Source organism: Bidens hawaiensis, unplaced genomic scaffold, assembly GCF_021521415.1.
Source record: "Bidens hawaiensis isolate Kalapana, Puna unplaced genomic scaffold, B.hawaiensis_p1.1 tig00001461_1, whole genome shotgun sequence".
Lineage (NCBI taxonomy): Eukaryota > Viridiplantae > Streptophyta > Magnoliopsida > Asterales > Asteraceae > Bidens > Bidens hawaiensis.
This window is the reverse complement of record NW_027491082.1, coordinates 2120155-2139999: the sequence shown is the minus strand read 5'-3', so window position 1 is coordinate 2139999 and position 19845 is coordinate 2120155. Positions and strand designations below refer to the sequence as shown.

The following is a 19845-nucleotide window of genomic DNA, read 5'->3' as shown; positions in this document are numbered from 1 at the left end:
GATTTGAATTGGATTATTTGTATAAAGAAAGTTGCATTTGGGCTATTTGGATGGAGTTATTAAAAAGTGTTAATTGTATTATTTTGTTTTCGGTTCGATTGCAGTCATAAAAATCTAAAACCGAAACATTAAACCAAATGATTAGCTATGTTTAATCATGACATAATTTGACAATGGTTAATCAAGATTGATATGTATGTTGACCATATTTGACCAGACCAAAGTCAACAATGTTTGGTGACCTAATTGTCACAAATACGACATCCGGTATTTATTATCTCAGACAATGAACGTTTATCACAAATCTAAATCTCATCTCAAGAACGAAGAGCATATACAAACAAGAATAAAACAGAAACAACTCATAGTCGAAGCTCTAACGAGAGCTATGACCAAGAACAAGAGTAACCGACACAGAATATGATCACTTTTAGAGGAAACGGGCCCGCCACACAAATGCGGGTTATGCTAAAACAAATGTCCATAACTCCACATAGCTACTCTGACTTTAAGCCCAGCAACTGCACCAAGTTCCATGCCCGCATTGCCCAAGCCTTTCAGCTACTAGACCAACTCCAAGCTCATTTGGCAATTAACCAACCCTCATTAACATTACAAGACCAAGAGTTAGAATCAACACTGATGTCCCACAACGAGTTATATTAACTTACCAAGTATTTGAGGAATCATGATAATTAACTTAATAGCTGTTTGAGATCTTAATTCTTAATGAGTCATATTGGAATATAATAGGTCAAATCGGCTTGTAATCACGTCTTAATAATAAACGAGTCACTTATATTTATATATACGACCAATCTTTAACCATTATTAATCAATTTTGATCAACGTTTCACTAAGGAGACATATTGAGTGGTATCCTTTCGAGTTGTAAAATAAGTTTACGGCTGATTTTGCAAATTAATCAATGATAGCAACTTTTTTTTAATGGCCTTTTAGATCACTTAAAAAAAATACAACAATCAATCATCCATACATTTTCTTGAAAGCAATCTCAAGTGATATTTTTTGGGACCAATTTGGTAACCAAATTTTATTACAGTCCTTTAAAAATTTTAAAATTAAAACTGAGACCAATTTTGCGACTATTTTTATGTTACATTTTCTTTAAATAAAAAATTTTAATTTGTGACTGATTTCTTAAAACAATATCAGTAACTAATTTTACCGGTGGAAAGCTTGGTAACTATTCTATATAGTTACACCAACACAAAATGCAAAAGTAATCACTTAAAAAAATCAATTAATCAAAGGAAATTTTTTTTTAAACATGAAAATCTATTTATTATGAACTAGGTTAAATACCCATGTCATACATGAGCTTGACAACTTGAATTCTGTAAGTGATAACTTTTGATAAATAAAGTTGAGTAATACATTAATAAGTATGAAGCAAAATTACAACTACAATTCACAATCTTAAAAATAAATCATAAATCTCTAAATACTTCTTTCGATACAACAGTAGACGATACACTAAAAATATGGTAACAACTAAAGTAAAATAGAATTATGAGAGCATAAACAGTACAATCGGAACAATACGAACCAGGCATCAATAGAAGACAGCTTTCAGTCAGCCGAAATGTGCAGTAAAAGAGAATTAATAAGGTTTTGATTGACAATATATTGATAGAAAGAAAGAGATTACGGTTATAGGGGAAAAGAAGGCGGGCTGGGTTCAGTTAAAGATCCACGTATTTTTAACAATGAACCCGCTAAGTAAGTTTTAGGTGCTAAGATTTTTCATATACATGTAAATGTTTTCTTACATATAAAAACCATATAATTTATATAAGACAAATTAAATAATGAAAATGTTCAGTTTCTAAAAATGTTTTATAAGCAAACCTAACGTTTTTAAGAAATAAAATATGTTTTGTAAAAGCAATTAGAGAAATGATTAAACAAAAAATATATAAAAAGAACTTTAAAAATGTATAGTTAATGTATAATTAATAGGAGAGACTAGAGAAGCGGAAAAAAATAGTAAGAAATGCATAAAGGAATTACATGTGACATAAGGAAACTTTTATTTGTTATACAGTATAGATTTGGTTATGCTTAAAACTATAAACATTCAATATTTTCTGGTAGGCAATTTATCTCCACAAATTCTTTCTCAACCACACATGAACTATCTTCAATGTATCTTAATGGCTTCTACATATACCTTCAACTCAACATGAAACAACCATAAACATAAAACCTCGTACATTATACATACGGCGGATAAAATGTTTGGATCTTTGTCGGAAGAAGTTGAAGTGAAGGTGGCAGCAGATAAAGCCTGGCAGCTCTACGGCACGATCAAAATTGGAGACATCGCGGCTAAACACATCCTTGAGAGCCTCGAAGTCATTGAAGGCGATGGGGGTGTTGGTACCATCATCAAGATCACTTTCAAACCAGGTGCATGTTACTAATACAAGATTGATCAATTAGCATATTTTTTAACAGCTAACTCGCACACTCATTAACCAATAATCCCAAATGTACACTTTTGTCCACCATGGGACGAAAACCCTCAACCACTTGAGGAACACCACTATGTACACACGTTCATAGCACTAGGCTACAAGACTTTTGGTATTATTTAGTTATGATATTCAGCATTTATAACTTTGTTAGTAATTTTGCAGGGTCTGGGCTTTCACCATACAAGGAAAAGTACACAATGATCGATAACGATAAGATGGTGAAAGAAGCCGAGATGATAGAAGGAGGGTATTTGGATTTAGGGTTTACTCTTTATAGAGTTCGCATTGAGGTGAAGGACAACACGAGGGACGAGACGGGTTCATCGTGCATTGTGAAAATTACAATCGAGTATGAGGTTAAGGAGGAGGTCGCCGATAACGCGTCATTTGTCACCATCGAGCCGTATGTTGCTCTTATGAAGTTCGCGAATGAAGATCTCTTAAGTTCTACTTAAGGTAAAAATTTGTTTTCGTTATGTACTAACAGATGTTTCAAGCATTAATATTAAGGTAGTTAAGTAGCTTATTCACCTACGCATAAAAGGCTAAAAACTTTCATTTAGTGAGCATCTGTTAATGATCTTCTCAAGTTAATGAAGTTTGTATTCTTTTCTTAAAATATTAAAAGAGTAAACTGCAGTTTTCGTCTCTATGGTTTGTCCAAATATCGGTTTTAGTCCAATAGTTTCAAGTTTGTGATTTTTGTCCCTTTGATTTCATTTCACTTACAATTAAACCCGACCCCACTAACCTCGTTAAGTCTGGTCGTTAAATCCATCAGCGTGCCATTCATGTGAGGGGCAGTTTTGCCCCTTTTCTTCACAAATAAACCTTAGTCTTAATTCGCAAGCCCCCTCACGAGAGGGGCTGTGGTGCATTTGGGAAAAAAGGACAAAACTGTTCTCACATGAATGGCACTATGATGGATTTAACGACCAGACTTAACGGGGTTAGTGGGGTCGGGGTTAATTGCAAGTAAAACGAAACTACATGAACGAAAGTTGCAAATTTGAAACTACTGGACTAAAACGGCATATTTAGATAAACCACATGGACGAAAACCGCATTTTACTCATATTAAAATTAAGTTATATAACATAAACGAAGCGGACAAACATTATTAATGGACGTTGTACATGCCAATTTGTCAACGTTTAACCGGGAATCCCTAATTTGTCTATGAAGAGCGGATGTTAATTGATTTATACAAGAAACAACATGAATACTTAAGGGGACATGTTTTATTGCCTGGTGTTCGATCGTTAGAATATACTTTTGCAATAAATAGACAAGTAAACGGAAATATATTAAATTAAACTATCTTTTTAATTCATCGGAAAATAAAACGTAATTAATTAATTTATTTAAACATAAAAGAGCCATCATTATATGACTTTTATCACTTATTTTGTTATTTATCAATCACACGTGTAAGTACGTTGATATTTTCTACATATACCCTCAATTTGGAAGATAAACCAAGGATAAGCATAACTAAATGTCTAAAATGTTCGGATATTTGTCAGAAGAAGTGGAAGTGAAGGTGACAGCAGACAAAGCCTGGCAGCTCTATGGCACGATCAAACTTGGAGAGATCGCCGCAAAACACACCCTTGAGAGCATCGACGTCGTTGAAGGTGATGGTGGTGTTGGTACTGTCATCAAGGTCAAATTTAAACCAGGTGACGCCGTATTTCAAACGCTTCTATGGTATTTTGTTGATATATTAGTGAATCTTAACAAGTTGTTTGGGATATACTTTTAAGAATAATAAAGGGTACGATGTGATCTAAATGAGAGAGAAATAAGGGAGGTGGGTTTTGTGGAAGGGAGGATAGAGAGTGTGTGATTGTCTTTGTAGGATGACTCGAGATGTTGGTCAACTAAAAATGTAAACTCGGTTTTAAAATCTAATATTGTAGATGCTCTTATATATGCGCACACCATGACTAAGCTTGGAGGATGTGTGCACCCCTAACCCCCTCATTTCATTGTTAAGAATTTTTAAATAATATAATCATGTGCTTTTATAAATTGTGATTTTTCAAGAATTTGTTGGTGATTAAGCAGAGTCTAGGATTTCATATTGCAAAGAGAAGTTCACAATGATTGACAATGATAATATGATGAGAGAAGTAGAGATCATAGAAGGAGGACATTTGGATTTTGGATTTACACTTTATAGAATTCGTATTGAGGTTAAGGACAACACAAATGATGAGACGGGTTCATCATGTGTTGTGAAAATGATAGTAGAGTACGAGGTTAAGGAAGAGGCTGCTGACAACGCATCACTTGCTACCATTGAGCCATTTGTTGTTCTCATGAAGTTCGCAAACGAACATCTCTTAAGCTCTAGTTAAGTCAAAACAACGTTTTAATTGTATAGTGTTATCAAATATTAATAAAGTTGTTTAACTCTCATCATGTGTAATACTATATAATGTATACTGTAAAGGCTTTCATTTGAATTCATTGAATACTTGGAATAACCACGCCTGTAGTTGAGAAGTACGAATCACGATATGTCGTGATAGATAGGCTCGTTCAGCGATAGTTGTCATGAGACCGGTCCCATTTCCAAAACAATGGATAAATAAAAATATAAGGTAATCAACATATATATAAGATAAGAGTGGATACGAAGAAACACTGAATGGTCAAATCAAACAAAATCAACAAACGAAACGTCAAAACATAATGAGATATCGATCGATTGCACATAATATTGAAGAACTAGATCTGACACCAATATGTTGGCATAACACAAGTTCACAACCATCCACCAAACCCCACATATTCTAATTTAGTAAAGTTGACTTATGCGTCTTGTGTCAAAACACAATAATAACACATCACAATGAGTTAAAATGCACTCGAAAAATTAGTTGTAGAGGTCGCTGACCGCACAAACGGTGTCGGAGACACGCTTATGTTACCATATCTATGAAGGTCGAATCAAATCGTACGTAATCATGTCATATTCAAAAGAAACACTGTGTTATAATAAGCGATTACATATCATATTCAAAAGAAACACCATATTATACCAAACAACTAACAAATATCATCACTTATCATTTCAAATGAGATACATATCAAGTCTATCAAAAGAGCATACAAGTATGTAAAGTGCTAATTACATGCGATTTCAAGGTAACTAGTATAAGTACCATATGGCAAATAAAAACACCAAATTCAGATACTAGTAATACCTAGCTATATCGAAGGAGGAACAATGGAAATGAAAATCAAATAAACTATATTGCATAAAAAATTATATGAATCAATAAATTCTTTCTAAAGAGAAATAAAAATTATAAAATGTCGACATAGAATAGCTTGTTCATAACTAGAATTATGAAACATCCTAATATTCTTCTATATGAATATTTTCAAATTTGATACATTTTTAGCCGGTAAATCTCATAGTGGTTCCTGATTCTAACCAATGAGATGCAACCAAATCAGTGTCGTCGGCTAAGCAAGCTAAAGCCTTAATTCTACTAAACTAATCCACAAAACGTTGACCAAACACAGAGCTGACTTTAGTAACAGTTGACAATCGTTGACTATATCGAATTTCTCTCTCAATACTTAACATACATAATTCTTAGTTACCTAATATAATTAGCTTAAATGAGATATTCAGCATCAATGTGTAAGCATCACCGGCCTTTCTTTTTTTCTATTTTTAAATCAGATAATCAAAACAAAACTTCTTATTTATTTAAACATAAGACAGCTATTACCATGACTTCTTTGTATATATCTTAATGGCTTCTAGTCTTCTACACATACCCCTGCTCAACCCAACACAAACCAGCCGGTCGTAAACATAAAACCTGGTACGTACGCCAGATAAAATGTTTGGATCTTTGTCGGAAGAAGTGAAGGTGGCAGCAGAGAAAGCCTGGCAGCTCTACGGTACCATTAAACTTCCAGAGATTGCGGCTAAACACACCTTTGAGAAACTCAACATCATTGAAGGTGATGGCGGTGTCAGTACCATCGTCAAGGTCACTTTCAAACCTGGTACTGTCACACCCGGCCCTAAACGGCGGAAACAGCCGGGTGCGCGCGAGTGGGAATTGATAATCAAGCACGGGTCATTGCAAACATTCAAATAAATTTTCCATTGCGCATGAAATGTCTAGTACAAAATACATTACATTGTTTAGAATTACATATAAAAACATCCACATATGAAAAACGTTGAAGATTTCCGCGCCATATCCCCTTACACGGCGGGAACAACCACGCGTGTGGAAGGGATAGAACTAAAATCTTCAAAAAACCATTTTTATAGATGTTCTGCGTGAAGTGCTCTATGTGTGACTCCTTGCGCTACTAATTATCACCTGAAAGACACGTAAAAACATTTGAATCAGTATAAACTGAGTGAGTTCACAAGTTTTGGTGACTTGATAAATCGTATTGCATCATATCCTTGATAAAACCATATTGAAACATATTTCTGATAACATCATTAAAACATATGCTTGATAAAGCCGTCCCGCGGGTTATGCGCGGACATTTCTGAAAACCGTGCTCGTCCATGCAAAGTGGCGCTGCCACTACGAGCGAAAATAATACCGTCCCGCGGGTTACGCGCGGACGTTGTGCTCGGAAAACTAGGCGCTCGTCCATGCAAAGAGGTGCGACCCCTACGAGCGGGCTTTACAACCAGTAGTACTACCCCATGACCATACTAGGCACTCGTCTATGCAAAGAGGTGCGACCCCTACGAGCGGGTTGATCAAACACAGTAGTCCCTACCCTTAGAGTTCCATTGACGAAGTGATCACTTTCTTGTTCTTGCGCACTCACATTGAAAACCAAGATAAACACCATGAACAGATAATCGTTTGCATTGCTTGTAAATATACCATGATAAAACATAATTTAAACACGTGTCCCTCGCCCCGAAAACAGTTTAAAAACAGTGAAAATAGGGGCTGTGAGACTCACCTGTGATTCTTGTTAAGTGATGGTTTAGAGAGAGATTAAACGAGATTCGGGTTTCCTGATGTTAGCCTCGAAATTGGAAGTCTAGTGATGGAAACGGAACTGGAAACGGACGCTCGGGAGATGGTTAGTGCAGAATTACAGGTTTAAGAGAGGAGTTTGAAGTGTGTTTGTGTGATATTTTTATTCAAGAATTGATACTTATTTATAGGCAAATTCAAGGGAACACAATCCCTTGATTTAGGGGATTGAAATCTTATCATATTGGGTGTAATGATGACAAGGTATGGGGTTTATTATTATTTATTTTAGGGATGGGGGTGATGGTCCTAGGAAGTGGTTATAAAGATTCTGATAGATTTGACAGTACATGCAGGACTGTGGTTGGTGAGAGTAGGTGCGGCTGACAGCTGACATTTCGTGTTACAGTATACTTTCCCTGGTACTGTTGTCAGTGTACATTCAAAAGGTAAAAATCTCTGAAACACGCAACTGGTTTTTTCTGGGCGGGGGTAATCCTCTTACATCTGAAGAATAGACTAAGTGTTTTGTGCGTGTAGCCTTGCGCGTATAGCCTTCTGCGTGTAGGCCATTTCTTTGAACGTTGTGGGTCCGGCGGCTCCAGTTGGTCTTCGCGCAAGCGTCCTTGTAGCGAATCCTGCGCGTATCACTGCGCAGGCGTCCTTATAAGGAATCCTGCGGGTCCATCTAGCTCTGCTGGAACCAGCGTTCTCGGAGTTTATTAACAGGGTGAACTTTTGGATTTAAGCGAAAAGGTGGTTGGTTTCTGTGCAGACGTTCATGCGTAAAGGGTTTAGTTTTAAGGTGTCCCGCGGGGATTCTTCCCGCAGGTGTCGCACATAACTCCCTTTTATTTGATGCGGGTAGGTGCGTAACCTTCTCGTAGTCAGGGACGTTGAGTTTCACTTGTAGATTCTCCATGAGGCCTTGGTATTTCAACATAGTGATCAGTTATGTTGAAGTCAATTCCATCTTGGAGCTTCAAACAAACTAGCTCTCAATGTTCCCGCCATGCGGGGAGGTTAGTTCCCTTTTTCCGCGCGCGCATAAATGATTTGGGTTTTAATTAGGAAATTAGGATATTGTTTGAACATAGTTTTACTTATGGATCATTGAAGAGGTATGCAACCCATTAGACAAAAACGACATAAAATTAAGTTGTCATGAAAACACAACAAAAACCTGTGCGCGTGGCGCATATAATATATGCCCGCGCTGATCATAACATGGCGCGCATCGCATCCGCGCATGGCGCATATAACATATGCCCGCGCTGATCATAACATGGCGCGCATCGCATCCGCGCATGGCACATATAACATATGCCCGCGCTGATCATAACATGGCGCGCATCGCATCCGCGCATGGCGCATATAACATATGCCCGCGCTGATCATAACATGGCGCGCATCGCATCCGCGCATGGCGCATATAACATATGCCCGCGCTGATCATAACATGGCGCGCATAATATTCACAATCACCTAATAACTAGGTTGATTACTTGGTTTATGGGATTGGGAAATTACCGGGTGTCACAGGTACTAACGCTTCTATGTTGTTTTGTGGACTATCTTATTTTGTTTGCTATGATCTATGTTTTCATCAATCATCGGACCACTGGCCGGTCAACTTGTTGGACCATATTTTTTATTGAATGTCAGAGAAAATATATAAATTAAAATTATGTATTTATCTAGCTAGTTCAAAACAATAAATGAAAATATTTTAGGTTTTGGTGTGAATTTGTAATAGATATTAAGGTTTAAATAAATAAAATATAAAGTCTTGATACTATTTAATTATCACAAAATGAGGATTTGAAAAAAACATGAGTATTTAATTATCACGAACCCAGTCTGATTTACTTGGTTCGTCGTTCCCACAAGCAGCCGAACGTTTCAACTAACGAACGGTCAAAGAAGCTTAATTATGTGATATTAGAAACCCATGATCAGGTGGTCTAGTCATATGGTGTTTGCCTCTCCAAATATGACGTTGTGGGTTCAAGTCCTCGTAAGTACAAGGTTAGGGGATTTCAGTCTTTTAGGTGAAAAAATTTGTTATTCAAATAAAAATGAGATATTGGATATTACGAGTTTTCAAAACCTTGCTAGTGCTTGTGTAAAGTCTGGGATTTCATGTTGCATGGAAAAGTATGTTGATCAGTTCTTCACGTATGTAATAGAAAACATGAATGTTATGATAAACCTATAAGTAAAATATACCTGTTACAATAGGGGAAGTAGTAACCGCCCGGAGAAGGATGTAGATGACATGATAGTCAGCTTGGTCGAGTTCCCCTTTAGGATGTATGTTAATGATGAGGATTAGGGTTCTTGAGGAAACCGAATATGGAGAGATATAGGGGTCACGAATTTCTTTAATGTGAGAGTTAGGTTTTTCTAATGATGTTAATTAATTTCTTTCATGTACTTATATACATCCAAGGGGAAACCCTTGATTAGCAAATAATGATAATATGGTCCATCAACAATTACCTAACTAATATAATAATAAGGTATAATTTAATTATTTTGATCTATTATTATATAAATGATAATGATGGCCATACATAAATATATATATCCACATATTTATTCTTACATTTCCCCACTTAGTCGAATAATCATTTATTATGAGCATTAGATTAGTCTGCAGATTTTAACACTCATTTTAGCTTTAAACTCAAACTGGAGCAGAGAAATATAGGCATTGAATTGAACATCAGCTTAAGACCCCCATTAATCATACTGCAGTCCTTGTTTAAAACCTAAGTAGTTATGATCAAAATTTTATAAGTAAGCCCTTCAAATATTTGATTTGTATATTAATTTGTCTATACGTCATTACGCATACAGAACATATTAAGAGACATACAAAATCAAAACTGATGAGAAAAATTAATAATTAGTCAATTAGAATTAGTCATTCATATAATGATATACTTTTATACATGGTCATAAATAATCCCGTCTTTATTATAAGCGCTTTCATATATAAGACTTATGGGTAATAGACCTTTAGTTATAGGATCCTTAAGCATATCATGAATGTATTCGATATGAGAATTTAGTTTCCTCAATTCGTTCATAAACGAATAATTTATTTCATATTGAAATTTAATGCAGCACCTCTCGAACTGTTACTGTTTGAGAAAACGTCGTAGCTGATTTTATCATAATAAGTCTTCAATATATAGTTTATATGGAGTTAATAAACCTATGAGTCCAATGATAAATTTTCAACATTTATTGACAATTGCGTTGAGATTTAATCAACATATTGTGTCATTAAAATTTAGATTGTTGTTATCAGTTTATTATGACTACTCCATGAGATAGATTATCTTCTGACATAAGAATATATCCCAAAAATTATATTATGTTATCTTTGAACATAACAAAATTTAGAGTAATCAATTGGTTTGAATTCTCACTTATTCTTTTAAATTATAGTCCCTCGTTTCCTTTAAAGATAATTTCAATACTCTTTTAGATGCTTCGCATTAATCTAGACATATCTAGTGTGTTGCAATTCGAGTAATATCTGAACGAGTATAGACTTGTACCTATATAAAGGCTTCTAATTAATGAAGCACAATGAAATAATCTCAGTGACCCTATTATCCTCTAAAGAAGAGCAATATTGTTTGTTGCATGTGTAAGGACCCATTTAGAGTAAAATTTATGGAACAAGACTAACGTCCCTTTGGGTTTATCTCATAATGTTTTGATATCTATTATGTAAGGGATATCTCTTGAGATTATCATATTAAAGTATGTATAAACAATACTTAGACTTATGTAACATATACTTGTCAAAAGAATGTCATCTATATAAGGACAAGTTTGTTTTTAGTTGCTCCTACTCATCTTGAGGTAGGTACATTGATCCACTTAGTTGTTGATGAAAATTATTGTATAAAGGTTTCATCACATTTTGATGTTTGCATTAACCCATACATGGATTATATTGACTTACAGACTAAATGTTCTTTGACCTTTAGTTTAAAACTTCAAGTTGCTTTATGAACATGTAAATATGCAAGTCAGTTGCTAGGAAAAGTTGCTTAAATGTTCATGTAATGTAGCTCTTAAATATTATAAGCTACTTGAACAATGATCATCCTTAAAGAAATTTTTTGTAATAAGGGCAATTAAGAAGATTCTTTAATGATTTATTATCTCTTGAATATAACCTTTAATAATCAATCGTGTTTCGTAGTGTCTTAACGTTTGTATTAGGATTTAGTTTACTTATGAACACTCTTAGGTGATTCAACCAAATCCCAAACGTGACTATGACTTATAGAATTTAATTTAGATTGCTAATAATAGCTTTATTCCATTCAAAAGATTGATTGATATTAATGGTTTAATTGTAGGATCAGTAAACTTTCCAATATCCATTTCAACTTTAGTTAAGGAGGTTATATAATCATCAAAATTAGTAGGTTTTTAAAAACTTAGATGACCTCCTGAGTTAATTATTAGGTTTATTAGAAGTTTCAGTTTTATGGATTAGCTCTTGTTTAGGTTGCTATCATTCTCATGATTCTAAGTGTGTAAGAGTTGGTGCAGTATGGTGTACAAGAGGTGAAATAGGAGTTAAATTCGGAGTAAAATTTAGTGACTCTCTTCCCCCTGCCTCTTGTACCTATGACAAGTCATTATAAGGACTTTTACTGCTCTAACTAACCTTAGAAACCTTTAGAAAATTAGCATGCTTAATGTCAATATTTGAAGACTAATAGATTCTAATAGAGAAACAAGTTAATGATGCACGTTGTTGTAGTTTCTCTTAGTGAGGATTAGTTTAGAAAGAGATCTATATGCCCACATCTAAGCAATAATGAAACTTTTGTAAGAGTAGCATTAAATTTTGAGGAGATGAATTTTGATGGAACAATGTTATGATGGAGCAGTGTCTTATACAAGAGGTGTAAATTGAGATGATATCAAGTTTTCACCCCCACCTCTTGCAAATCTTGCAAGTTATGATTAAGACACTTAATGCTCCCAATGATCTTCAAATCTCTTGGGAAAGATACATGAGAAGTTTCAATGATGTACGTGACGTATGAACCTTTCATTCATATGTTAGACTTAATTTGATTTCCTTAACGTCCATGTGTCATAAGAAACTTAGGGACATATTTAGAAGAAATCATATTAAATTAAGTATATATGAATGGATCTCTATAAGACCGTGGACCATAGAAGATAGATTAGATACAAGAAAATAGTTGTTAAATGATAAATTATGTCTGAATATTCCATTTAGAATAAGTTCTATGAATGTCAGTGAAATATAACTTCGGGTGGACCCATATTTATTCCTTAAGCCTAGTGATGTTTAGGGCATCTAACACATGATTTTAAAATCTCTTCGAATGAGATTAGATGAAAAATCATCCTCATCAACCATGTCATGATTTCTCATGAAATTTTGGTTTCAATGAATGAATTTCATTGGTCTCATTTATCTTTTGTCAAATTTTTAATTTTTCATGATAACAAAAGTTGTGAAAGTATATAGTATCATCTAGTTCTATTTTATAAATGTTTCAATCCAGATATTGATAACAAATAATATGAGAGTATAAGAGTGACTTTATGTTGGCTATGCAAACCTTACAACTGTCATAATGTAGCTTAAGTATTGATACTAAATTCTGATTAAACACCAGAATTTATAAGGTATCGTAGAGCATAATTAAAACAGTTTGTTATGGCTTATAATAACTTGAACATTTAATTTTGTCACCAACACTCATTTTAGTTATTCGTTGATTTTTGGTAAGGAAACATAAAAAGAACTAGAATCAACCTATCATGTGTTAATTGGAATATAGAATTAACAAACTTAACTATCATGAATATGTGACTACTTATTTCAACTAGTTGTTCTTTTAAATTATGGATAGTCTTATTGTTTATGCCTAGTAAAATGACATATATTTGCAGTGAGGCTTTTCCTTAGAGAACTTAAAGCTGAAAGCAATATTTGTATTTTGTCCATGAACCTTAGAATTATCCTCTTTTAGGTTTATTTTAATGGTAGTGAAATAATATCTTAATTTCTAGTACCAGACATTTCTTTTCTTGTACATATGTTGGTGATCAACACACTCATTTTCCTTTGGTACTTTTGAGTATTATAGTTGATTCTTAAGGCATCAAATTGTATTTTTGAAAAATGTAGTATTTATTGTACTAGAAAATTATACTTATTTTCATGTGTGAGCCCTTAATTTTATGTGTCATGTCATGATACTGTACATTATGATGTATTTAATAATGCCATTGGACCTTATATTTAGAATTTTAAGAAGGAATGTATGCATCTTAGGAGTTATTTTGATTATTTTCTAGATATTAGATTAGTTTTAGGGAAAACTAAATCTAAAATAACTCTATTTGATAGCATGAGTTTATTACTATCATAAGAGACATTATGTTTGACTCATCCCATTTATGCTCTAGGTTTCTTCTTTATTACTATTATTAGAAGGAGCAACGGGATGGTCATGTCTTGAGGGATAATCATAAAAATGAGAAGAGCTAAAAGTTAATGAAACTCTTTTGAGGCAAAACATATTGGGTTTTACATTAGAGTGGATGATTTGAATGAGATAGTAATTTCTAGGAAGAAAATTATAATGAGTAATGTAATGGGATATTAAAGTAAGATAGAATAAATTTTGTGATCATTAGATTAATGAAGCATCATTAATGTGAGAATCGTTTTATTTTATTGAAGATGTGATATGTTTGTTATTAACATCAAACTAATAGACTATAGTAATTAAAAGTTCTACTTAAATAAAAAATAAATCACCTTTGGGCAAAATTAAAATTTATTTAAGTATATGTGCAAAACAATTGTAACAAATCACCTTTGGGCAGAAGTGAAACAATCATTTTAATTATGCACGAGTTAGTTTTGCTTGATTTAAATGTAACTCATCACCTTTGGGCAGAAGCTATACATTTAAATCATGTTAGGCTAAACTAACATGGCTTGTATTAAGACTTGAATGATATGTTAGATGTAATGCATCACATTTGGGCAGAAGTTTACATCAACAATTTATTCAAGTTTAAGCCTTTTTATGGTTTGTAAAAATTAATCAATATATATTAATATTTTAAGTGTCTTACAAAACATTAATTAATTAATAGCTTGTATTAAGACTTGAATGATATGTTAGATGTAATGCATCACCTTTGGGCAGAAGTTTACATCAACAATTTATTCAAGTTTAAGCATTTTTATGTTTTGTAAAAATTAATCAATATATATTTATATTTTAAGTGTCTTACAAAACATTAATTAATTAATAGCTTGTATTAAGACTTGAATTATATGTTAGATGTAATGCATCATCTTTGGGCAGAAGTTTACATCAACAATTTATTCAAGTTTAAGCATTTTTATGTTTTGTAAAAATTAATCAATATATATTTATATTTTAAGTGTCTTACAAAACATTAATTAATTAATAGCTTGTATTAAGACTTGAATGATATGTTAGATGTAATGCATCACCTTTGGGCAGAAGTTTACATCAACAATTTATTCAAGTTTAAGCCTTTTTTTTATGTTTTGTAAAAAATTAATCAATATATATTTATATTTTAAGTGTTTTACAAAACATTTAAAAAAATTTTGTGTTTTCGGTTTTATGAGATCTCGGAAATTATGAGTTCTCGGTTAACACTTGAGTTCTCGGTTTTTATTTGGGTTTCGGTTTTAATGAGATCTCGGTTTTTAATGAGATCTCGGTTTTAATGAGATCTCTGTTTTAACCAAGATTTCGGTTTTAATGAGATTAATGAGATTTTAGTTTTGATGAGATCTCAATCTTTTGAGATTTCGGTGTTATGAGATCTTGGTTTGACCAAGATTTCGGTAAGCACTAAAATCCAAATTATTTAGGGTAAACATATTTGGGTTCAAATTCTTTAGAGATTAATTTTATTTCTAAGATTTGTTTGAATTTTGAAATTTATGTTTTCCATAATTATTCAAAATTTAAAAATCTTTGAAGATTTGTTTATTCAATTATTTTAGGAAAAACATAATCATAATCCGAATTTTAACCAAAATATGTCATATTTTCGAAAAACCCATGATGAACACGAAGAACACCATCGAAAAAACATAAAGTTTTTAACAGGTTTTTAATGTGAGATTGGTTATAAGATTGTTTTTAAACAGTTTATATATAACCAGATTTCAATAAGTTCAAAAGGTTAATAATAATAAAAAAACAGAATTAGGGTTATCAGATTTTAGTTCATGTCTTCCGGTTTAGATCCAGATTTAGGGAAAACATAAAGAACTGATTAATCAACATCTCTCTGATACCACATGTTGATCAGTTCTTCACGTATGTAATAGAAAACATGAATGTTATGATAAACCCATAAGTAAAACATAACTGTTACAGTATGGGAAGTAGTAACCGTCTAGAGAAGGATGTAGATGACATGATAGTTAGCTTGGTCGAGTTCCCCTTTAGGATGTATGTTAATGATAGGGATTATGGTTTTTGAGGAAACCAAATATGGAGAGATATATGGGTCACGAATTTCTTTAATGTGAGAGTTAGGTTTTTCTAATGATGTTAATTAATCTTTTCCATGTATTTATATACACCCAAGGGGAGACCCTTGATTAGCAAGTAATGATAATATGGTCCATCAACAATTACCTAGCTAATATAATAATAAGGTATAATTTAATTATTTTGATCTATTATTATATAAATGATAATGATGGCCATACATAAATATATTTATTCTTACAAAGTACACAATGGTCGACAATGATAACATGGTGGCTGGTGAAGGAAGTAGAGATCATATACGGATGATTTCTGGATTTTGGGTTTACGCTTTATAAAGTACGCATTGAGGTGAAGAACAACATGAATGATGATACGGGCTCATCTTGTGTTGTGAAAATGACAATTGAGTACGAGGTTAAAGAAGATGCTACCGATAATGCATCACTAGCCACCATTGAACCGTTTATTGTTCTTATAAAGATCGCTAATGAACATCTCTTAAATTCTACTTGATTCAAAAAAATGTTTTAGCTATCTAGTGTTATCAAATATCAATAAAGGTGTTTGTTCGCCCATATATAATGTATTACATGACAACTAGCTAGTAAATTCAACTTATTTATGCATATGTTTTTATCAATTTATAACTACTTGTATGTTTTGGTTGAATTCTGATATGATCTTCAGGCCATTAACCCAATGTCCATGACCTGACCATAATGAGGATCCATCAAATAGTCTACAACCCAATCAAAAAATGATTTTGAATGCAAGAACAAGTCAAAGACGCATAACTCAAATGTTCAACATTGACTCCGTAAATATTTCTCATGGCATTAGTCTTATCTTTAAGATTCTTATTATATTTGCCATTAGCACTTTTATTTAGTATTTATAGTCTTCTATTATGAACGAATGGAAGAATAAAAATGTTTAAGCCTCTTATTTAATTTATTATGTTTATGGAGAGTGGTTATCTCAAATCAACCATATCAAATTCACGCATAACTTCATCCGTTAATATTAGTTAGTGTATCACTGTATTCGAAATTATCAAATGCTACATCAATTGATCTTCTAAGCCGATGACATGGAATGATAGTTAAAGCTCCAGATCCTTGAAATCTCGTATTCGAAATATGACTCAAAAGGGTTTTCTCACAGTGATGGGATGTAGGGGTGCAATTGAGCTGAGCTACTCGCGAGCTACTCGAGATCGGTTCGTTAAAAAGCTCGATTGAGCTGAGCTTAATCGAGCTCGAGCCCGAACCCGAGCCTAAAAGTAAGCTCGTTTAATAAAAGAGCCTGAGCCCAAACTTCACTTATCGAGTTCGAGCCAGCTCGCGAGCCTAAACGAGCCTGCCATTTATATAAATTTTAAAAATATATATTTAATAATTATTAATTAATATATATAACGTTATGAAAAATAGATAAAAGTAACTCAATAATATATATTATTTTATACATAAAATTATAATAGAAAAAAATATATAAAAATAATTATAATTAAATAAAAAATAGTTGATATATAGTAAACAAGCTGAGCTCGAGCTTAAAAATCTACTCACGAGCTCGAGCTTTGAAAATAGAGCTCGAAACGAGCTGAGCTCTAGCTCAAGCTCTGTGTAAGTTAAACGAGCCGAGTTTGAGCATAGTCGAGCTCAGGCCCGGCTAGGCTCGTTTGCACCCCTAATGGGATGGTGTTCCTAGTTGAGTCATGTCTGGAGCGTCAAAATCAGTATGGACGATTGATATTCCATATTCGGAAAACTCACTCAGGTGTTGAGGACAAATCCAAACACTTTAAAAAAATAAATTAAATATTAAAAGTTTATGTACATAAAAAGAATAATTAAAAAATAAAGAATGAAAAACGAACAACTTCCATAGTCACGTCCCATCACTTTTCGAAATTAAATGGTGGCGGTTTTTGTGACGTCACCTGTGGGTTCCCAATTTATACCAATAAATTCAGCCCTATAATAAATAAAATCTCATTTCAGATCAAATTCACACACTCGTCAATTCCAAAAGCCTCAAATCCGATCAACGATGGTGGTGAACAGTCCGCTGGTGGTGGCAGTGGCCAACATATCCGCCGATATATGCCAATACGTAGCTTGTAATCCTGAACGATTAAGCAGCCAACACGTTCTTCATCTCCTCTTCTGCTTCCCGTTTCAACAATTTCGGCGATTCGCACTTTGCTTGTGGACCTTCTTCTGCTTTCCGCCTAATTTCAACAGTTTCTATTCGTCGTCGTCTTCGTATTCGTCAGATGAAGATTGATTGATTGATTGATGAATTTGTTCTCCGGCGTACGATCTCTTTGATTAATGCTTGTTTCGATGTGTAGACTTTAATGTGTGTTTGAAATGATCATTTTGTTGTTTCAATTTGTGTTTATTTTGTTAAGATGTGTGGATCTTATCTTGTGGCATCGTCAAGTGTAATGAAGATTAATTGTTTACGACGATAATAATTTTCAAAGATGAAGATTTTTAGTTTGTGTGCATTTAATACATGACGATATTTAAGTAAAACGACTTTTTTTAGCAACGACTTAGAAGAATAATACACATGCATTATATTGCAATTTAATGCATACGTACGAATGTGTTAAAACACTACCATTTATTGCACATGCGCAAACGTGTTACACACATTTTACCAATCTATCAGGCTTTCAGGGATGCTACCCGAACACGTTTTGTACCCGAATGCTCATATTCTTTGGCTTTCACTTTTGGGTTCATGTGATTTCCTTAACCGAGTTGATCAAGACACTTTTTCCAATGTCACCTTCTTTTAAATAGAATGACTTACATGCGCAGGACGTGGTTGCATAACTGTCTAGGTGTATTATAGTTGAAGCGAAACATAAGAACACCATGAGAATAAATGGTTTATTAAAATACCTATCGGCCTTTTTTATTCTAAGAAATAGTATAATCAATAATCATATAGGTTTTACAAGAAATAACATTTTGAAATGTTTTTTAAATCTTGAATAGATTGTTTGGGAAGTAATAAGACTGATGACTACATATAAAATAACCGTGTTACAAATATAAGGTTTTCACGAATGGTTGAGACCGGTCAGGTTATAGTCAAATAAGGATGATTAGTATATAAAGCAAGTCGAAGTTCTATTACCATCAATTGACGCTTTTATTAGATGTGAAGAGAACTACATATGTAATCATGTTTGATCGGGTCCATGGCAGAAGTAAGGAGGTTCGGATAATTTTCCATCCGTATAAAAAGAAACAATACCATGATATTCTAATAATCAAACAGATACTACATGAGCGATTGAACGTTAAAGGTGATCCATGATAAACTGTAAAGATTGTAACAATTATTATGTGTCAATGCCATTACACACAATACCCGGTTATAAAATTGCATCCAATATCGATTACTCGTTGGGTACCAGGTGGGTAATTATCCATTTTTTAAAGCCAATGAGCTAGTGATAGAGTGGTAAGGAAGAGACTTGGTGTTCCATATGACCCAAGTTCGATTCTTGCTCACAACATTTAGTTTCAGAGGCACCAGGATGATGGTGGGGGACTAGTCGATTAGGTGACTTTCACTAGTTGTATCCTTGGACTAACCGGGTTTTATCTCACCGCACTATTGGTCTTGGGTGAGGGTTTTTTCCATGACTGTGTATCCCGAGACGATGAATTTAGACACCAGCCAATTTGTAGATTTATTGGCCCATTCAAAAATAAAAAATAACAAATTAAAATATAATAAATTGCATAG

At 33.4% G+C, this 19845-nt stretch overlaps 2 protein-coding genes and 1 pseudogene across 2 annotated transcripts; all 3 read left to right on the top strand.

Moving 5' to 3' along the window:
- Positions 1-2255: 2255 nt before the first annotated feature.
- Positions 2256-2956, top strand: LOC143576838 (norbelladine synthase-like). The gene is made up of 2 exons (XM_077060851.1): positions 2256-2433; positions 2664-2956. The coding sequence occupies exons 1-2, from the start codon at positions 2259-2261 to the stop codon at positions 2954-2956; spliced, it is 468 nt and encodes a 155-aa protein (XP_076916966.1). The 5' UTR covers positions 2256-2258.
- A 1026-nt stretch (positions 2957-3982) lies between these two features.
- Positions 3983-4864, top strand: LOC143576848 (norbelladine synthase-like). Its single transcript, XM_077060858.1, has 2 exons — positions 3983-4183; positions 4572-4864. Exons 1-2 carry the CDS (start codon positions 4000-4002, stop codon positions 4862-4864), a joined length of 477 nt encoding a protein of 158 aa, XP_076916973.1. The 5' UTR covers positions 3983-3999.
- A 1503-nt stretch (positions 4865-6367) lies between these two features.
- LOC143578647 (norbelladine synthase-like) lies at positions 6368-16581 on the top strand (annotated as a pseudogene).
- The last annotated feature ends 3264 nt before the right edge of the window (positions 16582-19845 follow it).

Excerpts from the sequence above, each read along its gene's own strand:
- LOC143576848 (XM_077060858.1), top strand. The coding sequence starts at position 4,000 with ATGTCTAAAATGTTCGGATATTTGTCAGAAGAAGTGGAAGTGAAGGTG. Across the intron at positions 4,184-4,571 it reads CAAGGTCAAATTTAAACCAG|AGTCTAGGATTTCATATTGC; the intron begins GTGACGCCGTAT and ends GTGATTAAGCAG.
- LOC143576838 (XM_077060851.1), top strand. The coding sequence starts at position 2,259 with ATGTTTGGATCTTTGTCGGAAGAAGTTGAAGTGAAGGTGGCAGCAGAT. Across the intron at positions 2,434-2,663 it reads CAAGATCACTTTCAAACCAG|GGTCTGGGCTTTCACCATAC; the intron begins GTGCATGTTACT and ends GTAATTTTGCAG.